The 24177-nt window shown below is 40.7% G+C and overlaps 1 protein-coding gene across 1 annotated transcript in view; it reads left to right on the plus strand.

Annotated features, from left to right (window-relative positions):
• Positions 1-24177, plus strand: part of PIK3R4 (phosphoinositide-3-kinase regulatory subunit 4) — a 69813-nt gene that overhangs the window by 39379 nt on the left and 6257 nt on the right. Inside the window, exons 10-16 of the mRNA XM_062214835.1 lie at positions 5593-5794; positions 8007-8194; positions 8859-9069; positions 12391-12556; positions 15889-16053; positions 19201-19412; positions 22487-22618. Coding sequence (XP_062070819.1) covers positions 5593-5794; positions 8007-8194; positions 8859-9069; positions 12391-12556; positions 15889-16053; positions 19201-19412; positions 22487-22618 — 1276 coding nt within the window. The remainder of the gene's footprint in view (positions 1-5592; positions 5795-8006; positions 8195-8858; positions 9070-12390; positions 12557-15888; positions 16054-19200; positions 19413-22486; positions 22619-24177) is intronic.

The raw sequence follows: 24177 nt of genomic DNA on the forward strand, positions 1-24177 counted from the left end.
CCAGGGCTGTGTGATGCCCAGACTTGGTTTGGGTGATTGAACACTGGAATAGGCTCCCGTGGGAAACTGGTCAATAACCATTTTGGGTTTTTTAGATCCAAGTTTGCCTGGAGGCTGAGGCTGCTTCTAATCTGTCTTCAAGGACAATGGTTCTGTTTCCTATATTCTCCAGGACTTCTTTGATGTGACTTGAATTTCCAAAGAGCTTTTTCTTTTGGGTTTTCTTTAACCTTGTCTTATGCATTAGATGTATTTTATGTTTTAGAAGGCAACTTATGGGAAATTGGATTGTGAATCACATTTTTCTGTTGTTTCTCTTGAGTCAGTAATCATTACAAGAAGGATCTTAATGGCCACAAAATTCATACCAGTCTAAATGTCTCTTCAGGCTTGAATTTGTGATATGTGTATATCACAAATATACATATATATATATATACACACACACACACGCACACATACATACACACTTTTTTGTTTGCCCAGCCAATCCATAAATCAAATTAAAAGCCTGTATCCTGAGGATTGCTTTTTATTTTAAGTTATGGAGCTAACCTAGCCCTAAGTTCTTTCTTTTCCTCTTGTCAAGGTGCAGCTATTGCTATTTCCATGGTAAAAGGAGGGAATGGGAGGAGTGGTTCCCATAGCTCTTTTGCTGTCTGCTTCCTGCTGTTGTTCTCCCAAGTGCTTTTACCACTGCTGCACTCACTGTGCCATGATAAAAACCACCAAAACACAAACTCATGTTGCTGTGCAGTTTTGGTGCTTGGTTTATTCCTTTGTCTTTATTTATCCTTTCATTTGTCTGCTTGGAAAGCAGGAACAAATTGTCCTTTGTTTTGTGTTATTTCTGATGAGGAGACGTACAGTAAATTTTGGAAACTGTTACGGGTTTGGAGATGGTACACTGTTCTAGGGACAGGTGCTGCTTGTAGAAGGGAGAGCAGGCCAGAACATTTGTGAACTTCAGAAGAAGCAGTAGCGGAAAAACACCAACTTCAGTTTTTTGATATACAGTGAGTTTAATGTTCAGTCAATGACCTGAGACCCGTCCCCTGTAACTCTCTAAAGTTCTCACCTCTCTGCATATCCTTCGTTTCTCTGCCCTGCACGTTCAGCCTTTGGTTTTCTTGAACTCTGAGTTGTGCCGTGGATTCAGCCTGTTGTACTCTGCTTATGTTCCTTCTCTTTATGCAGGACCTAGGAACTGTAGGCTGGGACAGTCGTAGGACTCATCTTCATCTTAGGAATCCTAGCCATGTGCCACCTGTTTTTTCATCCCTGGAAAGTATTTCATGTTTTTTTGACCAGTTTTAAACTTGCTTATTTACTTGTTTTTTACAATTTTATTTATTTGAAAGACAGGGAGACTGAGAGAGACAGAAAAAAAGCAAGCTGCTTCACTCCCCAAATGCCTGTAACAACTGGGACTGATCGTGGCGAGAGCCAGGAGCCAAAAACTCAATCTTGGTTTTCCAGGAGAGCAGCAGGGACCCAGCCACCTGAGGCATCACCTGCTGCCTCCCGTGGTGCTTTTTGGCAGGAAGCTGGAATTGGGAGCAGAGCTGGGACTCAAACCCAGGCACTCCAATATGTGATACAGACAATTTAACTGCTAGCTCACTGCCTTCCCCTTAAAGTTGTTTAAAGGGGGAAAGTTAAATCTGGTCCCTGTTTCTCCATCATGATCAGAAACAGATTGATTTGATACAAGTGGTGCAATTTCTTCGTCTTGCTCTCTGGTAGAATAAATATAGCTTATGTTTTTCTTTTTCAAGTTTTTTCTTACCTCTCCTTTACACCTTTACATTCCCATAGGATTGTTTTTTCAAATCTGCTTGTCACTTTATACCAAAAAATGTGTTGCTGTGTTGATTGAGATTGTTTTGAACCTGTAAGAGAGGATTGATGTCTACAATATTGATTCTTACAGTTATAAACATGGTATATGTTTACATTTTATTGATTTTTCTTTAATTTACCTCAGTAATATTTTATGGTTTGCTTTATGGAATTCCATACATCTTTTATTATAAATAATTTGGGTGTTTGGTTTTTTTTTGAAGAGTTATTCATTTATTTGAAAGGAAGAGTTACAGGGAATGAGAAAGATCTTTCATCCACTGGTTCATTCTCCAGGTGGCCATGATGGCCAGGGCTGGATCAGGCCAAAGCCAGGAGCCAAGAGCTTTATCTTGGTCTCCCTCATGGGTGGCAGGGGCCCAAATATTTGGTCCATCTTCCACAGGTTTCCCAGGTGCATTAATAGGTGGATCGAAGGTGGAGCAACTAAGATTTGAACCAGTGCTCATGGGATTCTGGCATTGGAGCTTGACCGACTGCACCCACAGGGCTGGTCCTAGGTGTTTGATTTTTCACAGTGCTGTAGGAATTTGTATATTAAAAATTATTTTCTGTTTGTAGCTGGTGTAAGAAATTCTTTAAATCAGGCCCAGTGCTGTGGCGCTTTGGGCTAGACGTCCACCTGCAGTGCAGGAATGCCATATATAGGCACTGGTTTGGGTACCTGCACCTGCATGGGAGACCTGGAAGAAGCTCCTGGCTCCTGACTTCAGATCGCCCATCTCTGACTGTTGGGGCTGTTTGGGAAGTGAACCAGTGGATGGAAGACCTTTCTTTTGTCTCTCTCTGTAACTCTCAAGTAAATAAATAAAATAAAATAAATAAAATTTTTAAAAAAATTCTTTAAATACTTTTTATCCAGAAACCTCACAAAATTTATTAGTTCTAGTAATTTGTATATTTCTTTTGAATATTGCCAGTTATATCATGTAAGTTGTAACAGTTTTATCTTTTTTCCTAATCTGAATACCTTTTCTCCCTTGGCCAAATGTTAGTAGAAAGGATTTTTGCGGCCGGCGCCGCGGCTCAGTAGGCTAATCCTCCGCCTTGCGGCGCCGGCACACCGGGTTCTAGTCCCGGTCGGGGCACCGATCCTGTCCCGGTTGCCCCTCTTCCAGGCCAGCTCTCTGCTGTGGCCCGGGAGTGCAGTGGAGGATGGCCCAAGTCCTTGGGCCCTGCACCCCATGGGAGACCAGGAGAAGCACCTGGCTCCTGCCATCGGATCAGCGCGGTGCGCCGGCCGCAGCGCGCTACCGCGGCGGCCATTGGAGGGTGAACCAACGGCAAAGGAAGACCTTTCTCTCTGTCTCTCTCTCACTGTCCACTCTGCCTGTCAAAAAAAAAAAAAAAAAAAAAAAGAAAGGATTTTTGCAATAGTGTTAAAGGAATGGTGGTAGTGAGCGTATTTGTTTTTCATCTCAGAGGTAAAACACTCAACATGTTACTATTTAGTGTGATGTTTGCTGTTAGTTGCTTTGTATAGTCTTATCAGATTGAAGAAATTCCTCTTTTTGGGACATGAAGAAGGTTTTTAGGAAATAATGTTAAATCTTAAAAGGTGCCTTTTCTTTATGTGAGATCATTGTATAGTTTTTCTCTTCTGTTTATGTGGTGAAATACATTGACTGATTCTCATTTTTCCACCTTTTTCTCCTGGATATTTGGAATAAATGCAGTCTTGTCCTGTTTATCTACAAATGTAATTATTTAATACATAATTAGTATAAAATATGTAACAAATAATTATATGACATTTCTATATTGAATTAGGTTTGCTGGAGCTCTTTAGTATTTTTATATTTAAGTTCATGAAGAACATGTGCTGATTTCCTGTACATTTTCTTTCTTACAGTGCTCTTATCTGTGGTTTTTTTGTGTTTTTTTTTTTTTTTTGGTGATGTATTCCTAATTTTTTTTATTGAGTATAATTCGCATACCATAAAATACATTCTTTAAAAAAAATTTGAGAGGCAAAAAGAGAGAGACAGCAGGAAGAGACAGGCCAGACAGGGAGCGAGAGTGAGCCAGCACACTCCCATTTGGGGTTCATTCCCGGATGCTACAATGGCTGAGGCCCAAAGCTGTGAGCTGCAGCTCACTCCGGGTCTCACCTGTGGGTGACAGACAGAAAGCTGGAATCAGGAGCCAGAGGCAGAAGTTGGGTTCAGGCACTCTGATGGGGGGTTGCTATCCTCCTAACAGATGTCTTAAACCAGTAGGCCACGTGCCCATCCCCAAATTCACTCTTCCAGAGTGTATAGTTCATTGGTTGTGAGTACATTAATAAAGCTGTACAGCCATCATTACCATTAAATTCCAGAACATTTTCATCACTCTAAAAAGAAACTTTTTTCTTCCTGTTTCCCTAGTGTCTGATAGCCACTAATCCACTTTCTGTTTCTATGGATTTGCTTATTCTGGACATTTTGTGTAAGTGCAATTGTACAAGCTGTGGCTGTTTGTATCTGGCTTCTTTTCACTAGCCTTAAGGTTTCATGGTTCCAGCATGTACCAGTACTGTCTATCTCTCTGTGAGCCTTACTGTACCCCTCTCTTTTGTGGACTAGAACTTAGACTAACAAAAAGAGAAGAACTATTACTATGGCTGTAAAATACTCTAAGTAAATTTAGTAAGAAAGGTGAAGATAAACCAAGAATCTTTGTTAATACTGGGGAAAATTTAGTCAAGAATCCCTCTGTGATTATCATGCTTTGGTGCGATTTTATGTAATATTTTTTAGCTTTCTGGTTTCTAAGAGTTGTATTGTGTTATACTGTGCCTGTGAATTGTGGATAGTCCTTTAAACTCTAATGAGATTCTACACTGAGGCCTCAGAGGCATTGCCATTTTATTAAATGAATGTTTTTATTCATTTGCATAATAAAGATGTACTAGAGGGTTCTGTGGATGGTTGGAAAGAAGAAAATGCAGAACTGCCACATTTACCAGAATATTTAAGTTACATTGTGAATTATTTAGATGAATTATTTAGTGTTTATTGTCTGTCCGTTTCAAGTGTTAGTGTCTTAGATTGCATTGACACATTAGAATTTCACTTAAAGGTGAGTGTTAGTAATTACCTTCATTTTCTAGATAAATACATAGAGGTATAGAAAAATTGGATAACTTGCCCAAGGTCACACATAGGGCTGGAATTTGAACCTAGGCAGTCTAACACTAGCCATTTTCCTGGAGTCAGGATATGCTACTTGGTATGTTGCTTACTTTGCAGTTCAGCCAGTGTTCATGTCAGCTTCCGAGTTGTGTAGAACATTTTAAAGATCACAGAATGCCCGTACATACAGTCTCTAATATTCTGAACACAACTGGGAGCAAGGTTGATATTTGTATACTCCCACTTGCTTAGTATTGTATATTCAGATGTTTTGTTTAGATACTAAACATTTATTCATTATATATTAAAGACTACTAAATTTCAGTTATTAAGTTCTTTGCACATTTAAAAGATGATTTATATTTGAATGCTGCCATTTAGGAAGAAAGATAAAAATCAAGATACAAGGTAGAACGTGCCCCCAGTAGAATGTTCTGGTAGATTTGGGTAGTGACATGTTGTTCTGTGTAGGTACTTGTTTTTTCTTTGTGTTGCTTGCATCATATTCCCATTCTGACTCTGAATTTTATATTGGATGGGGTGACTCTTCAGTCGATCACTCTGGTCTGTCTTATGAAAGTAACTTAAAACATGTGGATTATTTTGGTTTTAGGGAATGACAGAAGAAGAGGAAGACAAACTTCTGGCACTGAAGGACTTCATGATGAAATCTAACAAGGCCAAGGCCAATCTAGTGGACCAGAGCCATCTTCACGATAGTAGTCAGAAAGGTGTAATTGACTTGGCAGCCTTAGGAATAACTGGGAGACAAGTTGATCTTGTTAAAACCAAACAAGAACCAGATGACAAGCGAGGTTAGTACATTTGTTTTTGTGTATTCGGCTTGTAATTACTAGCATTTCTTATGACTGGTTTTTAGCTGATTACTAATAATAAAATTAAAAATCCCATTTTTCAGATATAGAATGTTCTTAATATAATGACTCCATTACTCAGTAGGGAGATTTTAGAGAAGAAAAGTGGTAAAGTGAACTGACTGTTAAGAGACTATATCGATAAGCTGACAAAATCCCAGCTCTTCATGTGTCAAAGCAAATTTCAGAGCTCTGTTCTTATAGTGAAAACCATGTTGTCTTTGGAGATACATGACTGAAGATGAATTGCTTGTTTTTCAATCCTGTAACTTCCAGCCCAAAGCCAGTAGTCTATATAAGTGAGATAAATACTTCTAATTTGTTATTACTAGGTAATTCCCTGTGAGTTAAGAGACTGGTCTTAGTGTAACAGTGAAATGCAAAAGAGTGGAGACTTGAAGCAGTAGCCATTTGAAGTCTCAAGACTTGGATCTGTTAGCTCTCGTGCCTTTGCCATTGATTGTATGAAGTTTGTAAAAAGATCTCTTGTATATCCTTTTTGTGGATATATTCATTGCTAAGTACATGCTAGCATCAGATTTTGAGGGATGCTATTAATTATATTTTAAATAAACTTTTAATGGCCATATTTGATATAAAGACTATAACTTTATTATTTTTTATTAGGATTTATTTATTTATTTGAAAGATTTAGAGGGAGGGAGGAAGAGACAGAGATCTTCATCCATTCACATCCAATCCACAATGGCTAGGATTGGGCTAAATGGAGGCCAGGAGTCAGGAGCTTCTTCGGGTCTCCCACATGGGTCTAGGGCCTGGTACTTGGGCCATCTTCTGCTGTTTTTCCCAGGCCATTAGCAGGAGCTGGATTGGCAGTGGAGCAGCCCAGGTTCTTGGGTCACCTTCTGTTTCTTTTCCCAGGCCGTTAGTAGGAGCTGGATCGATAGTGGAGCAGCCAGGATTGGAACTGGTGCGCATATGGGATGCTGGTGTCACAGATGGTGGCTTTACTCACTACATCACAATACCTGGCCCAGCCCTGGCCATTGCGGCCATTTGGGGAGTGGAAACTGATGGAAAATCTCTCTCTCTCTCTCTGTCTCTTCCTTTTTCTCTGTAACTCTGACTTTCAAATAAATAAATCTAAAAAACAATGAGATGCCATTTGCTTCCTATGAGATTAGAATAGGTCTACGGCAATACCACCCTGAATGTGCCCAATCTCGTCTGATCTCGGAAGCTAAGCAGGGTCGGGCCTGGTTAGTACTTGGGTGGGAGATTAGCATAGACTAAGCAAGGATGTGGAGTAATAGACATTTTCATGCACTGTTGGTGAGATTATAAATTGATCATATTCTTTATAGAAGGCAGTTTGACATTATATTTGACATTATATTTGACACTGTAATTTAAAATTGTCTTTACTGTTTGGTTTAACTGTTCAGTCCTGGAAATTTATCATAAGCAAACACTGATAGGCAGTTGAAAAAATATGTATAAATGTATGAGTGTTCTAAAAAAAAAACGGTGCTCTAAGTGTTCATTAGTTTAAATGAGGTTATTTAGTTATGGGGAAAAGTAAGTTATAAGACACTGTATATTGTTTTTGTGAAATAATGTGACAGTATGTCATCAGATTATGAGGTTTACAAAATTGGAGAACTGTCCATCAGTCTATTGGAATTATGGTAGCAGTTCATGTTTTACTTTGGTAACGCTAGGACTTGGTGTTACTTAAACACATTTTGTAATCAAAGTTAGGGTTTCTTATCTGTAGTCAAGAGGTAGCTGTGTAGCAGTTGTTTTTTCCTGTGTATCTATGTACGTATGGATGTATCTTTGTATTGCCTGCATATCTGCCCTGGAAATAGATAATATTTAGCAGTGTGGTCAATGACATTTGAAAAGTTATTTTTATTGTTGGTTCTTCAGTTACTTGAAATTGAGCTAGCCTTGGGAAACTAGGAGTCAAGTCTAATGAGTAACACCATTGAAAGCACATCTGTTTTGTCCTAGAAATGAAGTGAGAATTAGTGAGTTGATACATAGATATGAATGGGTTAGAGATCCTCAGGAACAAATAGGATGTGAAGTCCATTGCTACCTCCATCCCATCAAGCAGTAGAAGCATATGTGCATACTGATTTACAAATCTACCTTGAGACTGACCATTTTGAATATTTTTTCATAGCTAGAAAACATGTAAAACAAGACTCAAATGTAAATGAAGAATGGAAAAGCATGTTTGGGTCACTGGAACCACCGACAGTCTCACAGGCCCTACCTAGAGCCAGTGACCAGGAGGTGATTCAGGCTGGGAAGCCTCCACGTTCCGAGTCCTCTGCTGGCCTTTGTGTCCCTTTGTCTACTTCCCCGCAGGTACTACCACCCAGGCAGCAGTCCTTCTCGTGTCTGTGAAGCCCATTCTGCTGCTTTGGTTGGTTAAGACTGTGTACTGTGCTAGAGAAATCGACATGATGACTTCCCTTTGCGGAGGACATATTTCTTTTTAAGACAGATTTATCTTAAATTTTATAGCTGGGAGAAATCTGGTTACCAGTAATTTCACTCTGGAGTACTTGCCAATAAAAATATAAAATTGTGGGTTGAAAACATGATTATGAACTGCGATTACAGTTAGGCTGCAGTGAACCTTTTAAATCTTTTTTGTTCCTCCTCTAAGATAACATAGTTGTGTCTGTAAAACAGCAAAAATACTTCTGGGAAAACGTCTCAAGTTTGCTGTGTTTGTGATAACGTCATGATGATTTTGATGTATTTGAAATAAGTTGCTAACTTAAGGCAAGTCTTTCCTAGTCAACCATATTTTATAAAATATAGAGATTTGGAAATGCAGTGTTTGTGATTAAACTTCCTTCTAACTAAATTTTCACTGGAAAAGTGTCATTTTGTTAAGTGGATTTTAAATTTGGTATATTAATAAGGACAAAAAGCTGGATAGAACATATGGATTTTTATCTTTTTAATCTTCATATATACATTTCTTATAACATAAATACCTATAATTCTATTTGTGTTACAGATTGCAGAAGTGACAAATGTCCAGAATAAAAAACCGGTAATTCAGGTTTTAAGTAGTACAATTTTGCCATCTACCTATCAGATTCGGATCACAACATGTAAAACTGAGCTTCAGCAGCTCATACAGCAGAAGCGGGAGCAGTGCAATGCTGAGAGGATAGCGAAGCAGATGATGGAAAATGCCGAGTGGGAGAGCAAACCCCCCCCACCTGGTAAGAGCTCCGCTGAGGGACAGTGGGATCTAATGGAGGAAACATGCACTTACCTCCAAGACAAAAGAAGTGAGAGTAAAACTGTCACCTAGGGGGCCCAGGGGAAGAAGGAAAAAGTGAGAAATCTTGTTAGTTGTGGAGTTTGAATCATTTTAGCTCTAGGGACAATTGGCAGTGTCCTGCTTAGTTGAGTCACTGAATAATTCAGCTTGTCTGTGCTGCTTTTTCTTCATTTGTGTGCTAGGTTATATCTCCCTATTGTTATTCCATTTCTTCATTGAATGCTAGCTCCTTGGGATAAACTCCTTTAGATATCTAGAGAGTTTGACATACATCTTTTAATATTCTTTAAGAGAAAGTTTAGAAAAGAATGGCTGCTAAAATAAAACAAACAAAAACAAAAGAAAAAGAAAATAATGGCTGCTTTTAAAAAGAAAACAAAGTCATCTATAACCCCACCACTTTAGAAAGTATCAATGTAAAATTTTGTTTATTTTTAAAGATTTATTGTTTGAAAGGCAGAGGCACAGAGAGGCAGAGAGAGAGAGAGAAAGAGGAAGAGGTCTTCCATCCACTGATTCACTCCCCAAATGACTGTAACAGCCAGAGCTGGACTTATCTGAAGCCAGGAGCCAGGAGCTTCTTCCAGGTCTCCAGTGTGTGTGCAGGGGCCTGAAGACTTGGGCCATCCTCTGCTGCTTTCCCAGGCTGTAGCAGAGAGCTGGATCAGAAGTGGAGCAGCCAGGACTTGAACTGGTGCCCATATGGGATGTCAGCACTGCAGATGGCAGTTTTTACCTGCTATGCCCTGGTGCCGGCCCCCAGTGTACAATCTTGAAGAGGGGCTGGTGCTGTGACGGAGCAGGTGAAGCCACTGCCTGCAGCACCGGCATCCCATATGGGTGCTGGTTTGCTTCCAGGCTGTTCCACTTCCAATCCAGCTCCTTGCTAATGCACCTGGGAAAGAGTGGAAGATGGCCTAAATCCTTGGATCCCTGAACCCATGTGGGAGACCCAGATGAAGCTCCTGGCTCCTGGCTTCCTTCTGGCCCTGGCCCAGCCCTGACTGCTGCAGCCATTGCGGGGAGGAAGATCGATCTCTCTCTCTCTCTCTGCCTCTCCTCTGTAACTCTTTCAAATAATGATAGTAAACAAAAATTGGAGAAACAATCCTTTGTTCTGAGAAGATTGTAGAGAAATTTAGAGATACTTCAGCTGAAAATTTTGTTTCCCTGTTAACAGATTTGCCGAGGGTCGTGGCAGAGCTAGTCTTTGATACCAGGTTTATAGTTTTTAAAAAGATGTGTAATTAAGTTTCTATATTTAGAGTTTGGTAATAAAACTAATTTGAAAGCTTCTAAGAAGAAATGTATAATGTGCTTTTAAAAATATAAAACTTGAAAAGCACATGAATTCCCATGGGCCTTTGATGTGGCCGTGGGAAAGTGCTAGTGGAGGTAATTGATTTAAAGATGTTAAGTGATGGGCGGGATTTCTAGTCACAGAAGTGTTCTCATGAAAATAAATATCCTGGAATGTGTAAGATGTCTGTAATATGTCAATATTATTTGCCAGCCCTGCTTTAAAAAACAGAAAAAAAGTTGACAAACTCTGCACTTTATTTTATGATAGACTCTGCCTTTGTAAGTGACATTTTATACTGAAGTGAAGTTATACATTTTATTCAGTGATCATAGTAAACGTATCAAATTTTGTGATTCAAGAAATGTACAGGGACTGTTGGGCTCTTGATTTTTTTTTTTTATTTTCACAGTTGAGTTGTGTGAAATTGATTCTAGAGGAAAATGTTTAACCCTCTCTTCTAGGTTATCTAGACTTCATGACAAAGTATTGTTGATCACTTTGAAATCCAGCATATCCTCCTCTAAAATCACATCCAGCTATTGTTCACACAATGTGTGCTAGAGACTGAAAGGGAGACATTTTGTTTTTTATCTTCGAGTAAGCCAGACTTGGCAGTGGTCTTGGTTTTACTTTGTTGTTGTTGTTAAAAGAAGTATTTTCTAAAATGACATCACATAGTTAGGCACAATGCTGATCCTCAGTACAATATGATCTTCAGCATAACTTTCTGTTTTATTTTAAAATAGAGTATTATTAAATACTTCAAAATGTTATACTTAAAATCAAAGGTTATTCATTAGACATAGGAAATCGTTATATGCAAGACCTATGCTAGGTACTATAAATGATTTAGGAGGGTAAGACATGGTTTCTGGCCTTGGGGAATTCATTAGAGAAAATTAATCATACACAAAAGAATGTATATAACATAGAAGGTTATAGATGTCATAAAGTACTAGAAAGTCCACGAATGTTCTGCAGCTGTTACTTGTTTATTTAGATTTATTTATTTGAAAACCAAGAGCGACAGAGGAGGGGGGGGGAGTGAGGGGGAGGGAGGAAGGGAAAAAGGGAGGGAGGGAGATCTTCTATCCTTTAGTTTACTGCCCAAATGACTGTAACAGCTAGGTTGGGGCCAATCTTAAGCTGGGACGAGGAACTCTATCTGTGTCTCCCATGTCTGTGGTAGGGGCCCAAGCACTCAGACCATTTTCTGCTATCTTCCCAGGCACATTAGCAGGGAGCTGAATCAGAAGCAGAATAGGTATTCCAGTATGGGATACAGGATTGCAAGCAATACCTTAACCCACTGTACCATAACACCTGCAGGCTGTAATTTATAATACAATTTATATTAACATGATAAATTAGATAATTGTAGATAGAGAGGGAATCAAGCAATATTTTTTTTTTATTGTAGGCAAGGGAATAACATTAACCTCTTTTATACCTGATGTTTGTATAGTTTGGATTAAGTTGTATGCTTCTCATTTGCATTTGAGGAAATGAAAGCTCACAGTTTAAATAAGTCACTCCAGGTGACACATTTTTGGTATGGTACAGCTGTGTCTTTGAGACTTTTCATGCTCAGGTGGCCTCCCTCATACCAGTTTCTCTAGGCTAAGGCAATCATTACCTCTTTCTGTGAAGTGTCAACGGTCAAGATTTTCAGGGATAGCAAGTGACTGCTATGCCTTCTCAGATACTGGAGAAGGACTCCAGGTAGTCTTTCTAACATTATTTGAACAATACTTAATTGCTGTCTTGAAGTTTTACTCAGTAAATATATGTCATGGTCCAGTATGACCACTGTGTATTGGCTAGCTATTGGTACCTTTTTAATTGTTTAGTTGGTATGATTGTTCTCAAGGTATTTCTGGGTGATGTAGCTGGGGTTATGGAAGAGATTGTATTTGTAGATTACAGTTCAAGATAAGCTCCTTTGCTTTTCCTTAGGGTGGCGTCCTAAAGGGCTACTGGTTGCACATCTTCATGAACACAAATCTGCTGTGAATCGAATTAGAGTCTCTGATGAACACTCACTCTTTGCAACATGTTCAAATGATGGCACAGTGAAAATCTGGAATAGTCAGAAGATGGAGGGGAAGACCACCACTACAAGGTAATGTGTTCAGGAATGGGCTAGGTCATTCATTTGAATCAGCACATAGTTAATTGGGTGTTTACTCTTTGATGGGCACTGTTTTAGGTGCCAGGGATACAGCAATAATAAATGGACAAAAGCCTCTTCTTTGGAGCTTACCTTCTGTGAAAAGTGAGAACCAAAGGTATGAATAGTAAAACGTACACTGTGTTAGATGGCAAAATAATGTGGGGAAACATACAGCAGGAGAGAGGAACAGGAATGCAGTGAGAGTAGGATAGGGTACGATTTAAAGTAAACGCCTCAGAGAAGATGACATTCGAAGACAGTTCTAACAGAAAGCCATGTGGGTGTCTTGTGGAAGAGCATTCGGGATGGAGGAAACAGGAAATTCAGAAGCCCTTGGTACGTTTGAGAAACAGCAGACAGGGATGTGTGGCTGGAGTGGAGGAGGCAGGAGGCAGGAAGGGGAGCGAGGTTAGAGAAGGCCTTGAAGTAATGGTAAAGGATCTTGACTTGGAGTCTGAGTGAGATAGGGGCCCCGGGGGACCCCAAGCAGAAGAGAGACATGACCTAGGTAGATGTCGACAGAATTGTTCTGTCTGTTGTGTGGAAGGTAGACTGAGAGGGAGCAAGCCCGAAACGGTAGCAGAGACATGGTAGCTTAAGCCAGGGTGGTAGCAGAGGAGGTAGCAAGAAATGATGAGATTCTGAGTACGCTTTGATTGTAGAGCAATAAGCTTTGCCGAATGGCTTAGATGGAATATGAGCAAGGGAAAAATAAAAAACACTGAAGGCCAACTGTCTAAGGAAAACAAGTACTGTTTCATCATTTCACTGATGTGGACTAATAGATAATTTATGACTTGAAATCTCTAAGAATTTAAATGTGCATGGTGTAATTTTAATGTGATTATTTTAGGTATTATAGATTTGTACAAGTATACAGTTGTGTCCTTGTTGGATTATTGTCTGTCTGGGCTCCCTGCCCCAGTACCCCCTCTGTCTCTTTCAGTTCTTATTTAAAAAAAATTTTTTTTGAAAGGCAGAGAGAGAGAGAACAGAGAGAACCAATCCACTAGTTTACTCTCCAAATGTTGAAACAGTTGGAGCTGGGCCAGGCCAAAATGAAGAGCCTGGAACTCTGTGAATGATAGGGTCCCAGTTGCTTAAACCTTACCTGTTGCCCCCCAGGGTGCACATTAGCAAGAAGCTGGAATTGGGAGTAGAGCCAGAAGTTGAACACAGGCCCACTGATGTGGCATATGGTGTCCCAGGCAGCGGCTTAACTGCCATGCTAAAATTGTGCCTCTCTGCCAGGTTCTTTTTTTTTTTTTTTATAAGAATTTTATGGTATCTACTTTTTTTTTTTTTTAAGATTTATTTATTTATTTGAAAGAGTTACACAGAGAGAGGAGAGGCAGAGAGAGAGGGGTGGGGGGGTCTTCTATCCGCTGGTTCACTCCCCAGTTGGCCACAATGGCTGGAACTGTGCCAATCTGAAGCCAGGAGCCAGGAGCTTCTTCTGGGTCTCCCACGCGGGTGCAGGGGCCCAAGTACTTGGGCCATCTTCTGCTTTCCCAGGCTATAGCAGAGAGCTGGATTAGAAGTGGAACAGCCAGGTCTCAAACTGGTGCCCATATAGGATGCCAGCGCTTCAGGCCAGGGCGTTAACCCACTGCGCCACAGCACCGGCCCCTCCACCATTGTTCTTTTCCTGGTTTGATTGGAAAAGAAAGCTACTAGAAATCAAAATTGAATCTTGTTTTATTTTTTATTTATTTGAAAGGCAGAGTTACATAGACAGAGGGAGAGACAGAGAACATCCATCTGCTGGTTCACTCCCCAAATGGCTACAATGGCTGGGACTGTGTCAGGTCAAAGCCAGGAGCCCAAAGCTTCTTCTGGGTCTTCCAGGTGGGTGCAGGAGCACAAACACTTGGGCCATCTGCTGCTTTCCCAGGCACATTAGCAGGAAGCTGGATCAGAAGTAGAGCAGCCAGCACCCAGTGCCACAGTGCTGGCCCTTAAAGTTGAATCTTATCTATGTAAAAAGATGTGGAGAATTTCTGGAACATTCTCAGTTTATTGACCATAATTAGCCACAAACTCATCAAATAAAGTATCTTTGATAGGCTGAAGTAATTAAAAAGTTTACTCTTCACCAACCTTCTAAGATTGGGTGCTTCACGCCTTTAATGCACTTCCAAAGGGGAGTGGTTACATAATCTGGTTGGCACATGAGCATACAGGTGAGATCAGGAAATGGGGCAGGGCACAGGTGTGGCCTCCAGCTCACAAATCTAATCCATTTAATCCTATCTGCCTGCTTATATCAATAGTGCTGGCCTGGCCCCTATGTCAGAAGTCTTTATGATGTAGAAATCCTAAGGAAATAAGCAAGAATAAACTTGGAGGTTTAGTTTTAGGGCTGTTCAGATTGGCTCCCTCAAACTAAAGGTTCAGCAATAGGGATCAAATTTTATTAATAAGTGATGGTACAACTATAATGTGAAAATAATTTTTTGATGTGAAAGGTATTGATATATTGTATAAAAAGTTTCATTGATTGGGCCAACACCGCAGCTCAATAGGCTAATCTCCCGCCTGCGGCGCAGGCACACCGGATTCTAGTCCCGGTCGGGGTGCTGGATTCTGTCCCGGTTGCTCCTCTTCCAGTCCAGCTCTCTGCTGTGGCCCTGGAGTGCAGTGGAGGATGGCCCAAGTGCTTGGGCCCTGCACCCGCATGGGAGACCAGGAGAAGCACCTGGCTCCTGGCTTCGGATCAGCGCGGTGCGCCGGCTGCAGCGGCCATTAGTGGGTTAACCAACGAAAAAAGGAAGACCTTTCTCTCTCTCTCTCTCTCACTCTCACTGTCCACTCTGCCTGTCAAAAAAAAAAAAAAAGTTTCATAGATTGAATAAACTGAGACATCAATCAGAGTAGGAGGCTTGACCAAGATTGTATAGTTAGTTGATAGTGGAACTCAGATCTTTTCCTGCTGTACCAGGCTGTGTTAGGGATCATAGATTAACTGAAGGGTACAAGGGTGAGGGCTTAAGGACTCTAAGAGTTGAAGGAAAATTGGATCAGGACCACAAGTGTGGGAGTTCTGATCAAAAAGAGGAGGGACAGCCTGCCTTTCTACAGAAGGAGAGAAGTGGGTGAAGATGGCCATATGAAAGTATCAGGAGAAAAGAGTATGCACAGGTGCTTTTGAGGGGAGATCTTGCTTTTGTTATGAGTTTGGGAAGATAAAATAGACCTTAAGTAGTCATTCTGTTTGCTGTAGTTGTGTGGCTGTGTAATACTGCAGTAGTGATAACCTCGAGGCTCTGTCTTTTGTCCAGGTCTATTCTCACATACAGCCGAAGTGGAGGTCGAGTGAAGACACTCACATTCTGCCAGGGCTCCCACTACTTAGCTGTGGCGTCGGATAATGGTGCTGTCCAGCTTCTTGGAATTGAGGTTTCTAAGCTCCCCAAGTCTCCTAAGATCCATCCTCTACAAAGCAGGTATCTGTATCTCGTCTTTCTTTATAGTTTGTGCTTTGTGCACTAAGGGAAGTTGGCTCTCCTGGATCCCTGCACTGTAGTTTGGATCAACTGAGGGCCTCTAATGTTGTGCGTTTTTGGTTTTGGAAACCCAGAAAGTAAGTAAAACTGTGCTTCCAATGTAAAAGTATCACATGTGATTAGTTTCATAAGACAGTATCTATATATCTTGTTTTCAGCAAATTTGTCTAAAGGTCTGAAGAGCAGCTTTGAACATGTGGTTTGTCCCAGTGTGGAATCTGAATAACCTAATTATTAGTTACATATTCTATCTCCCCTATTAAAAGTACGACTTAATCACTGATGTTCTTCATTTAAGGACACTTAAAACGTTAGCATTCTGTCACTTGGGATTAAAATTGGCAGTGTTGATGGGAATGTAGAGTAGAGCTGATGTGCTGATCATTTTAAAACCAAATTCGCAGTAGTTTAAGCAACCATTATAAGAAATGAAGAAAACTACAGATTAAACACATACAAGGTAAGATGTTTAAAGACAAAGCAGAACAGGTTTTTGATGACATGTTACACCCTGCGGATTCCAAAGACAACTAGAATAAGTTTTGTTCCATAAGAATCTGCAGTCCAGTGTCAGAAATATACAGGTGAACAGTTTTCAGCGCAGAGTGGTAGTGTGCCACATTGGATAGAGAAGATGGCAGGGGGGAGTGTATGTGAGTTAGCCATGGAAGCAGAGGTTGGGAAGGCCATGCCAGGCAGAGGAAGTGACCTCACAGGAAGAAAGCACTGAGGAGACTTTGAGTTTAATGGACCATCACTCCTGGCCATTGGGTAGCTTAAGGCAGAAAGGGATGTTTCCTGGGTCACTAAGGATTTGTTTTTGTTTTGTGTTTCCATTTTAAAATACATGGAATTTTCAACCCATTTTCCTCAGTAGATTTGAACAGCATCTTTACCTGCCAGTCTTCTCTGAAATGTATCTTCGCAGAGGGTGGCTGTGTAGGGATACACCTATTTAGCCCCATGCAGATGAACTACTGGCAGAGCCTGCCATGGTCATACCCAGAGGTGTGCATTCTTTGCAGTTTCCTCTCAGTAGCAGGACTTGGTGCTGTCAGTGTTACTGTGTTTAAGCAGACATTACCGAGATTGGGAGACCATGCCAGGATGCTTAGATTTCATTTGCCTGACAATACTGTGTTCCAGAGAAACCCAGTCGTAAGTCATCTATTTCATTGGGTTGTATCAGCTATTGGTGTGGCTCTTATTTGGTGTTTGGATTTTTTATTATCCCACTGAAGGGAAATAGAGTCAGAATGTTTGTAATGTAATTGTTAGCTAAGATAGAAGTCACAAGCTATGCCATGCTGTATGGTTCATAAAATAAGAAAAATGTTTACATTTCAAAATAGTTATAAGAAAAATAAAGGCTGTGCAACAAGAATATATGAGACTCACAAAACCTAAAATATTTACTGGCTCTCTCCTTTCAAATAATGTTTGCTGATCCTGATCTAAGCGATGAAACTACAAGAGTCTGTGAAAGCATGATATATACTAATCAGGGAGGCTAGCCAGTATGTTTTATCCTGTTCTTTTTAGTTTTAAAAAATATTTCAGCTTGGGGAAAAATAAAAACAAACCAAAAACAGCTACATCCACACAGTGGCATAGAAAGGAATGAGTTGCTGACTCATGCAACAACATTAGGGAACCTAAAGTATGCATTGCTATTGAAAGGATTAGATTCATAAGGCTATGTTTCTGATTAGGCCATTCTGGTAGACATAAAATTATAGGGAGGACCCCCTAAATATGTGTAATTGTTATGTTGAAAATGGTAAGAGCTGAGGAAAAAAATCGGAGGAAAGCAGATGAGTTGCCATCAGTTAGGGATAAAGGGCAGAAACTGATGACAGGTGGGCTGGCAGCACACAATGCATTCTGGGATGTGGAACAGTTTTGTGTGGTTCTGTGGTGGAAGATACATGGCTGTATGTTTGTCATACACCCTTTAGTGTATTCCACAAAACAATGGATTTTACTGTATATAAAATTTAAAAAAAAATCAACCAGAATGTAGGCGGGAAATTCGAATGTAGTTTGTGACAAGTGAATCTTGTCAAATGAAAATTCTGTAATTACATTGAAGGCCACAGAGAACAAAGGAACCAACTTAAGAACTGTGGAAAACCATGCTTTAATTGGGTACTACAAGGCTAATGACAAAAAGAAGTGAAAACTCAAACGTCACATTCCAGTGGTTTGTTTTTGACAAGAGAGTGGTTTAACAATGCCAGAACTAATTTATTTTTATACTTGGGTTGAACACGTTAGTAAATATATTGTTAAGAATATATTGTTATTGGGAACCGGGTTTTCCACTTTTGGAAGAAGGTGTGCAAATTAGGAGCGGGGCAAAGGCTAGAATGAACTCTGGTGTTGGACAGGAGTTGGAGACGTTCCGAGGAATTCATGATGCTGGAGTAGGTATGTGCGTATGTGCAAGAATACATTGATATAAAGAGAAGAATGAGTTACAGCGGAGAATCCTAGCGGACAGCACCTTAACCAGATGACTGAGGTGATCTACCAGTAACACAGACTAGTGTCTGGTGCTCCTCCTATGTGCTGAGGTTACATCACTTCTGTGCTACCCCTTCCCAGTGAGGCATCATCTGAAGTATTATGAGGAAGCATTAGACAGACTCAAATTGGGGGACATTATCCAGAATAACCAGTAGTCTTCAAAAATACTAAGGTAAGAAAGTTGGAGCTGTCACAGACGAGATTATGGTGGAGAATAAGGAGCTCAGTACCAGGCAGTGTCCTGGATTGGATCCTGGTACAGTAAAAGGATACTGGTTAAAAAAAAAAAAATCAGAATTTTCTCTGTACTGTAATTACTAGGATTGTGCCAAGGTTAACATCTCAGTTTCAATAAATTAAGTTACGTGGCTATGTAAGGTGAACACAAGGGGAGGCCTGTCTATAATTTAAGTCTCAAAAATTTAAAAAAAGATGCCTTAACTATCATTGTCCTGATGGAGTCACATAGTTTTTTATTTCTTGAGTATGGTTAGTGTATAAACTCATTTTAAATGGAGGCTAGTGCTCTGCTTTCAGTGACTGAAAGTGTTTCTCTAGAATTCTGGATCAGAAGGAGGACGGCTGTGTTGTGGACATGCATCACTTCAACTCAGGGGCACAGTCCGTTCTCGCCTACGCCACCGTGAATGGCTCTCTGGTTGGCTGGGACCTCAGGTCTTCAAGCAACGCCTGGACGTTAAAGCATGACTTAAAGTCAGGCCTCATCACTTCTTTTGCTGTGGATATCCACCAGTGCTGGCTCTGCATTGGTAAGCTGGCGTTCCAGTCACTGGCTGGATGCAGGTGCCATCTCATGAAAGCTGTTTGTTTCCTTTTCTTCAATGGTGATTTTCCCCTTCTCCTTTTATTTTTCCTAATTACTATGGTATAATCATTTTCAGTTTTAACTTTTTTCATTAAAAAACAGATCTGGAGGAGTGAAATCAGATCTGAGAGTGTCTTAAGGCATAGATCAGTTTCTTCTTTCTTCTAGTTCTTAAGTGAACTGGTCTCCACAGGTCTCCAAGCAGCAGACTTGACTTAAGGAAAATAGCATTTCGGTTTGGGCAGACACAGTTTTAAATTCCAGTAGCCTCAGGCAAGCTCCCTAACTCCTCCGAGTCTCAGTATTCTCATCTTCAGATGGGGCTGGTCCTATCCAGGTTCTGCTCTGAGGATGTCATGAAGTGAAAGCATCTATCACAGTGCCTGGGTGGGAGAAGAGCTAAGCAGTGGTTTACTTCATCCCCTTCTTATCTGTTTCAAACCCACAGGCTGAAGATAGGCCTTGCAATTTTGCTTGCTTCTTTCTTTTGGTTGTTGTTGTTGGTGGTGTTTAAGTATTTAATTTGATGATTAAAAAATGTATACACTCGTGTGACCCCTCATAGTCAGGATAAGAATATTTCTGTTACTTCAAAAATTGTCCTCAGTGTTCCTTGCATTAAATACTCTTTTCAATATGCTCATCAATTCCCTCTTTGTCAGTACTCCAGTTATGGGGTGCAGCTGCCCTTGCATTTATTTATTGTTGAGTAATATTCCATTGTATAGACAACATTGTGTGCATGCATCCATTCTCCAGTGTTTGGCTTTCCTTAGTACACCTGCTATAAATATTTGCAAATAGGTTTTTTTGTTTTATTAAAAGATTTATTTATTTGAGAGGTAAGTTACAGACAGAGAGAAAGGCCTTCCATCTGCTGGTTCACTTCCCAAATGGCTACAATGGCCAGAGCTGGGCCAATCAGAAGCCAGGAGCCAGGAGCTTCCTCTGGTCCCCCATGAGGGTGCAGGGGCCCAAGTACTTGGGCCATCTTCTACTGCTTTCCCAGGCCACAGCAGAGAGCTGGATCAGAAGAGGAGCAGCTAGGACACCAACCAGCATCCATAGGGGATGCTGGCGCTGCAGGCAAAGGCTTAAGCCCACTACACCACAGCACTGGCCCTGCAAATAAGTCTTTTTAGGGTATATATTTCACTTTACCTCAGGTATACTCAGGATGTTGACTTTTTTTTTTTAAACTGAGTTTTATTTTTAAAACTGTAATGATAAATACAAGGGTCTTGGGAAAGTTCATGGAAAATGCATATTATGAAAAAACTGCCTAGATTTCAATTTTTCTTGCACCAGAAAATACTTATCTTTTCATTCTTTTCTACAAACTTTTTGAAGTACCTACATAACTGTATATATTTATGGAGTACAATGTGATGTATTGTTACATATTACATTATAGACTGATTTAAAGCAACTTAATTAGGAAATCACTCCATAGACTTCTTTGTGGTAAAAACATTTTCATCTACTCTTCCTAGCAGTTTGGAAACGCACAGTGCATCATTACTGTAGTCCTTGTTCTATGCAGTTCACTAAAGCTCATGCCTCCTGTCTGTAACTGTGTAGCCTTGGGGTCAGCATCGTGCCTTTCGCCATCCATCTTCCTCCTCTTCCCTGTTTCGAGTTTCACCTCTTTCACCCCATGGTGCTTTGAACTTGTCCCTTGAGAAGCTACCACATCTTAGCTCTTTTCCACGTGTCATGCTTTTTCAGAGGAGGTATGGTCTGTGCTCAAAGTTAGTTCTTTAGATCTTGCTTGTATTTTTTTTTTTTTTTTTTGACAGGCAGAGTGGACAGTGAGAGAGAGAGAGACAGAGAGGAAGGTCTTCTTTTACCAGTTGGTTCACCCTTCAATGGCCGCTGCGGCCGGCGCGCTGCACCTATCCGAAGGCAGGAGCCAGGTGCCTCCCCTGGTCTCCCATGCGGGTGCAGGGCCCAAGCACTTGGGCCATCCTCCACTGCACTTCCAGGCCACAGCAGAGAGCTGGACTGGAAGAGGGGCAACCGGGATAGAATCCGGCACCCTGACCGGGACTAGAACCCGGTGTGCTAGCGCCGCAGGCAGAGGATTAGTCTATTGAGCCGCGGTGCCGGCCAGATCTTGCTTGTATTTGTGACATTGGGAAACCCCTTTATTATTTTATATGATTTATGCAGAATGCAGTTTTTTTGTCTTCTGTGTGAATACACGGCACAGGGACAGAAAATGTAACCCCAGACCTAGGAGACTAGGTGGCACACACTTGGCAAGTTAGCATACTGCACTGGAGATGTCTGTGGCTGTTTGAGATATGGTCCAGGAGTGGGAAGAGTGACAAGCAGAGAGGCTCAGTGGCCCCTTTTGCTCCTCGCCCCCAGTCTCTCCACTGGGATTGGATACCAGTCCAAGAATGTACGCTCTGCCTGTGTCACAGTCAGCACTTCAGTGTTAGAGCAGGCATTATTCTTAGGACAGAGGGGCATCTCTGTAGGGTTTAAGTTGTCACAGGAAGATGCGTAGGCACTCTGCTGTGACTGGTCATCCGTACCTGACTCCATAATGCTCTAGAGAAAAGGACAAGTGGAAATGGCTGAAATCTGATGATAGCTACAAAGCTGCTATGACTTTGAGGTTGGTAAATGATCACTGAGTGCCAGTAAAACCTCTCGTTACTTATAGCAGGCTGAACATTTTGACTACCAAATCCAGTTTCTATCTGCTTTACAGCTCTGTGTTTGTGTGTGCCTTTGGCAATTAATAAGAGCATCTGTAATTAATGGATTATTCATTTTCAACTTATATTCACTAGATACCATTGTAATAGCATTGGTAAGCACTTTATGTCTCTTACTTAACAACTAGAGATTTTGTTTGAAATTGGGGAGATAGCTTCATGAGAACAAACTGTTTTTCTAAGAGACTAAGGTAGTTTAAAATGCAGTCTGAGAAAGCTAATGCTGTTTGCCGTTGGTATAAATGCAGTGGATGTGCACGATAACCGTTTTGTGTTTTTTCTCTTTAAGGTACAAGCAGTGGAACCATGGCTTGTTGGGACATGAGGTTCCAGTTGCCCATTTCCAGTCACTGTCATCCTTCCAGGGCTCGGATCAGGCGCCTCTCAATGCACCCCCTGTATCAGTCCTGGGTGATTGCAGGTAAAATGGATGGCTGGCTTTCTTGTGTTGGGGGATTTTGTTGGAAAGAACATAATATCCTGTGGCCAAGACTGTTGGTCTTAGAGTTTTTATTTGACACGTGAACTAAATGCTTCTGTTCTGATGATGGAAGTCCCCACCACTGACATCTCACTGTCATCGTTATGACCAAGTATGATCTTAAAGGTACCACCACCAGCTTTTGTTCTGGATTTGGTAAAGCTGCCACCATCTTCCTGGTAATCTAGGTTAGAGACCTTGATACATCCTTCCCAGTTACCATCTCCTGTTGATCTTGTGTTTCTTGTGATTTCCATTGTGAAACATTGTGTTTCTTGATGATTTCCCTTCCCTTATTGAGACCCCAAATTTTCTTGTATGGATTCTTGGGTGAGATACCTGAGTAAGGACTTGAAACTGACTTTTTCCTTCTGAAAAAGGTGATTTTAAACCTTTAGCATGTAGAGTTGTAAGAATTTGAGATAAAATGTGAACAGCATGGTTTGGCATACGGTTAATATTGGTAAATAATAGCTCTTTTAATCCTGTGTTTCCTTGTTGGTCCTGTTCCCTATAAGCTCTTCACAGTCCCTTCTCACACAAATGGTCCGTGTCATGCACTGCTGCTGTCACAGTCACCACATTGCTGCAGTCAGTGGCCATTATTATTATTTTGTAACTTTTATTTAATGAATATAAATTTCCAAAGTACAGCTTATGGATTACAATGGCTTCCCCCCCCATAACTTCCCTCCCACCTGCAACCCTCCCCTTTCCTGCTCCCTCTCCCTTTCCATTCACATCAAGATTCATTTTCAATTCTCTTTATATACAGAAGATCAGTTTAGTATATATTAAGTAAAGATTTCAACAGTTTTCCCCCACATAGCTATACAAAGTGAAAAAATACTGTTGGAGTACTAGTTATAGCATTAAATAACAGTGTACAGCACATTAAAGACAGAGATCCTACATGATATTTTTTAAAAATTAATTAATTTTCTATGCCATTTCCAATTTAACACCAGGTTTTATTTTTTTCATTTTCAATTATCTTTATATACAGAAGATCAATTCAGTATATACTAAGTAAAGATTTCATCAGTGTGCACCCATACAGAAACACAAAGTGTAAAAATACTGTTTTTAGTACTAGTTATAGCATCACTTCACATTAGACAACACATTAAGGACAGATCCCACATGAGATGTAAGTACACAGTGACTCCTGTTGTTTGACACTCTTGTTTATGGCATCAGTAATCTCCCTAGGCTCTAGTCATGAGTTGATCAATGGCCATTATTGAGCCCTTCTTTTTTAAAGATAGATAGATAGATTTGACAGCAGAGTTAGATGGAGAGACAGAGAGAGCTCCACCATCAGCTGGTGATTCCCTAAATGGCCACAACAGCCAGAGCTAGTTCAGGTCGAAGCAAGTAGCTTCCTCTGGATCTCCTACATGGGTACAGGGGCTCAAGCATTTGGTCCATCTTCTGCTGCCTTCCCAGGTGCATTAGCAGGAGCTGGATTGGAAAGTTGAGCCGCTGGGACAAAAACC

Source organism: Lepus europaeus, chromosome 2 (genome assembly GCF_033115175.1).
Source record: "Lepus europaeus isolate LE1 chromosome 2, mLepTim1.pri, whole genome shotgun sequence".
NCBI lineage: Eukaryota > Metazoa > Chordata > Mammalia > Lagomorpha > Leporidae > Lepus > Lepus europaeus.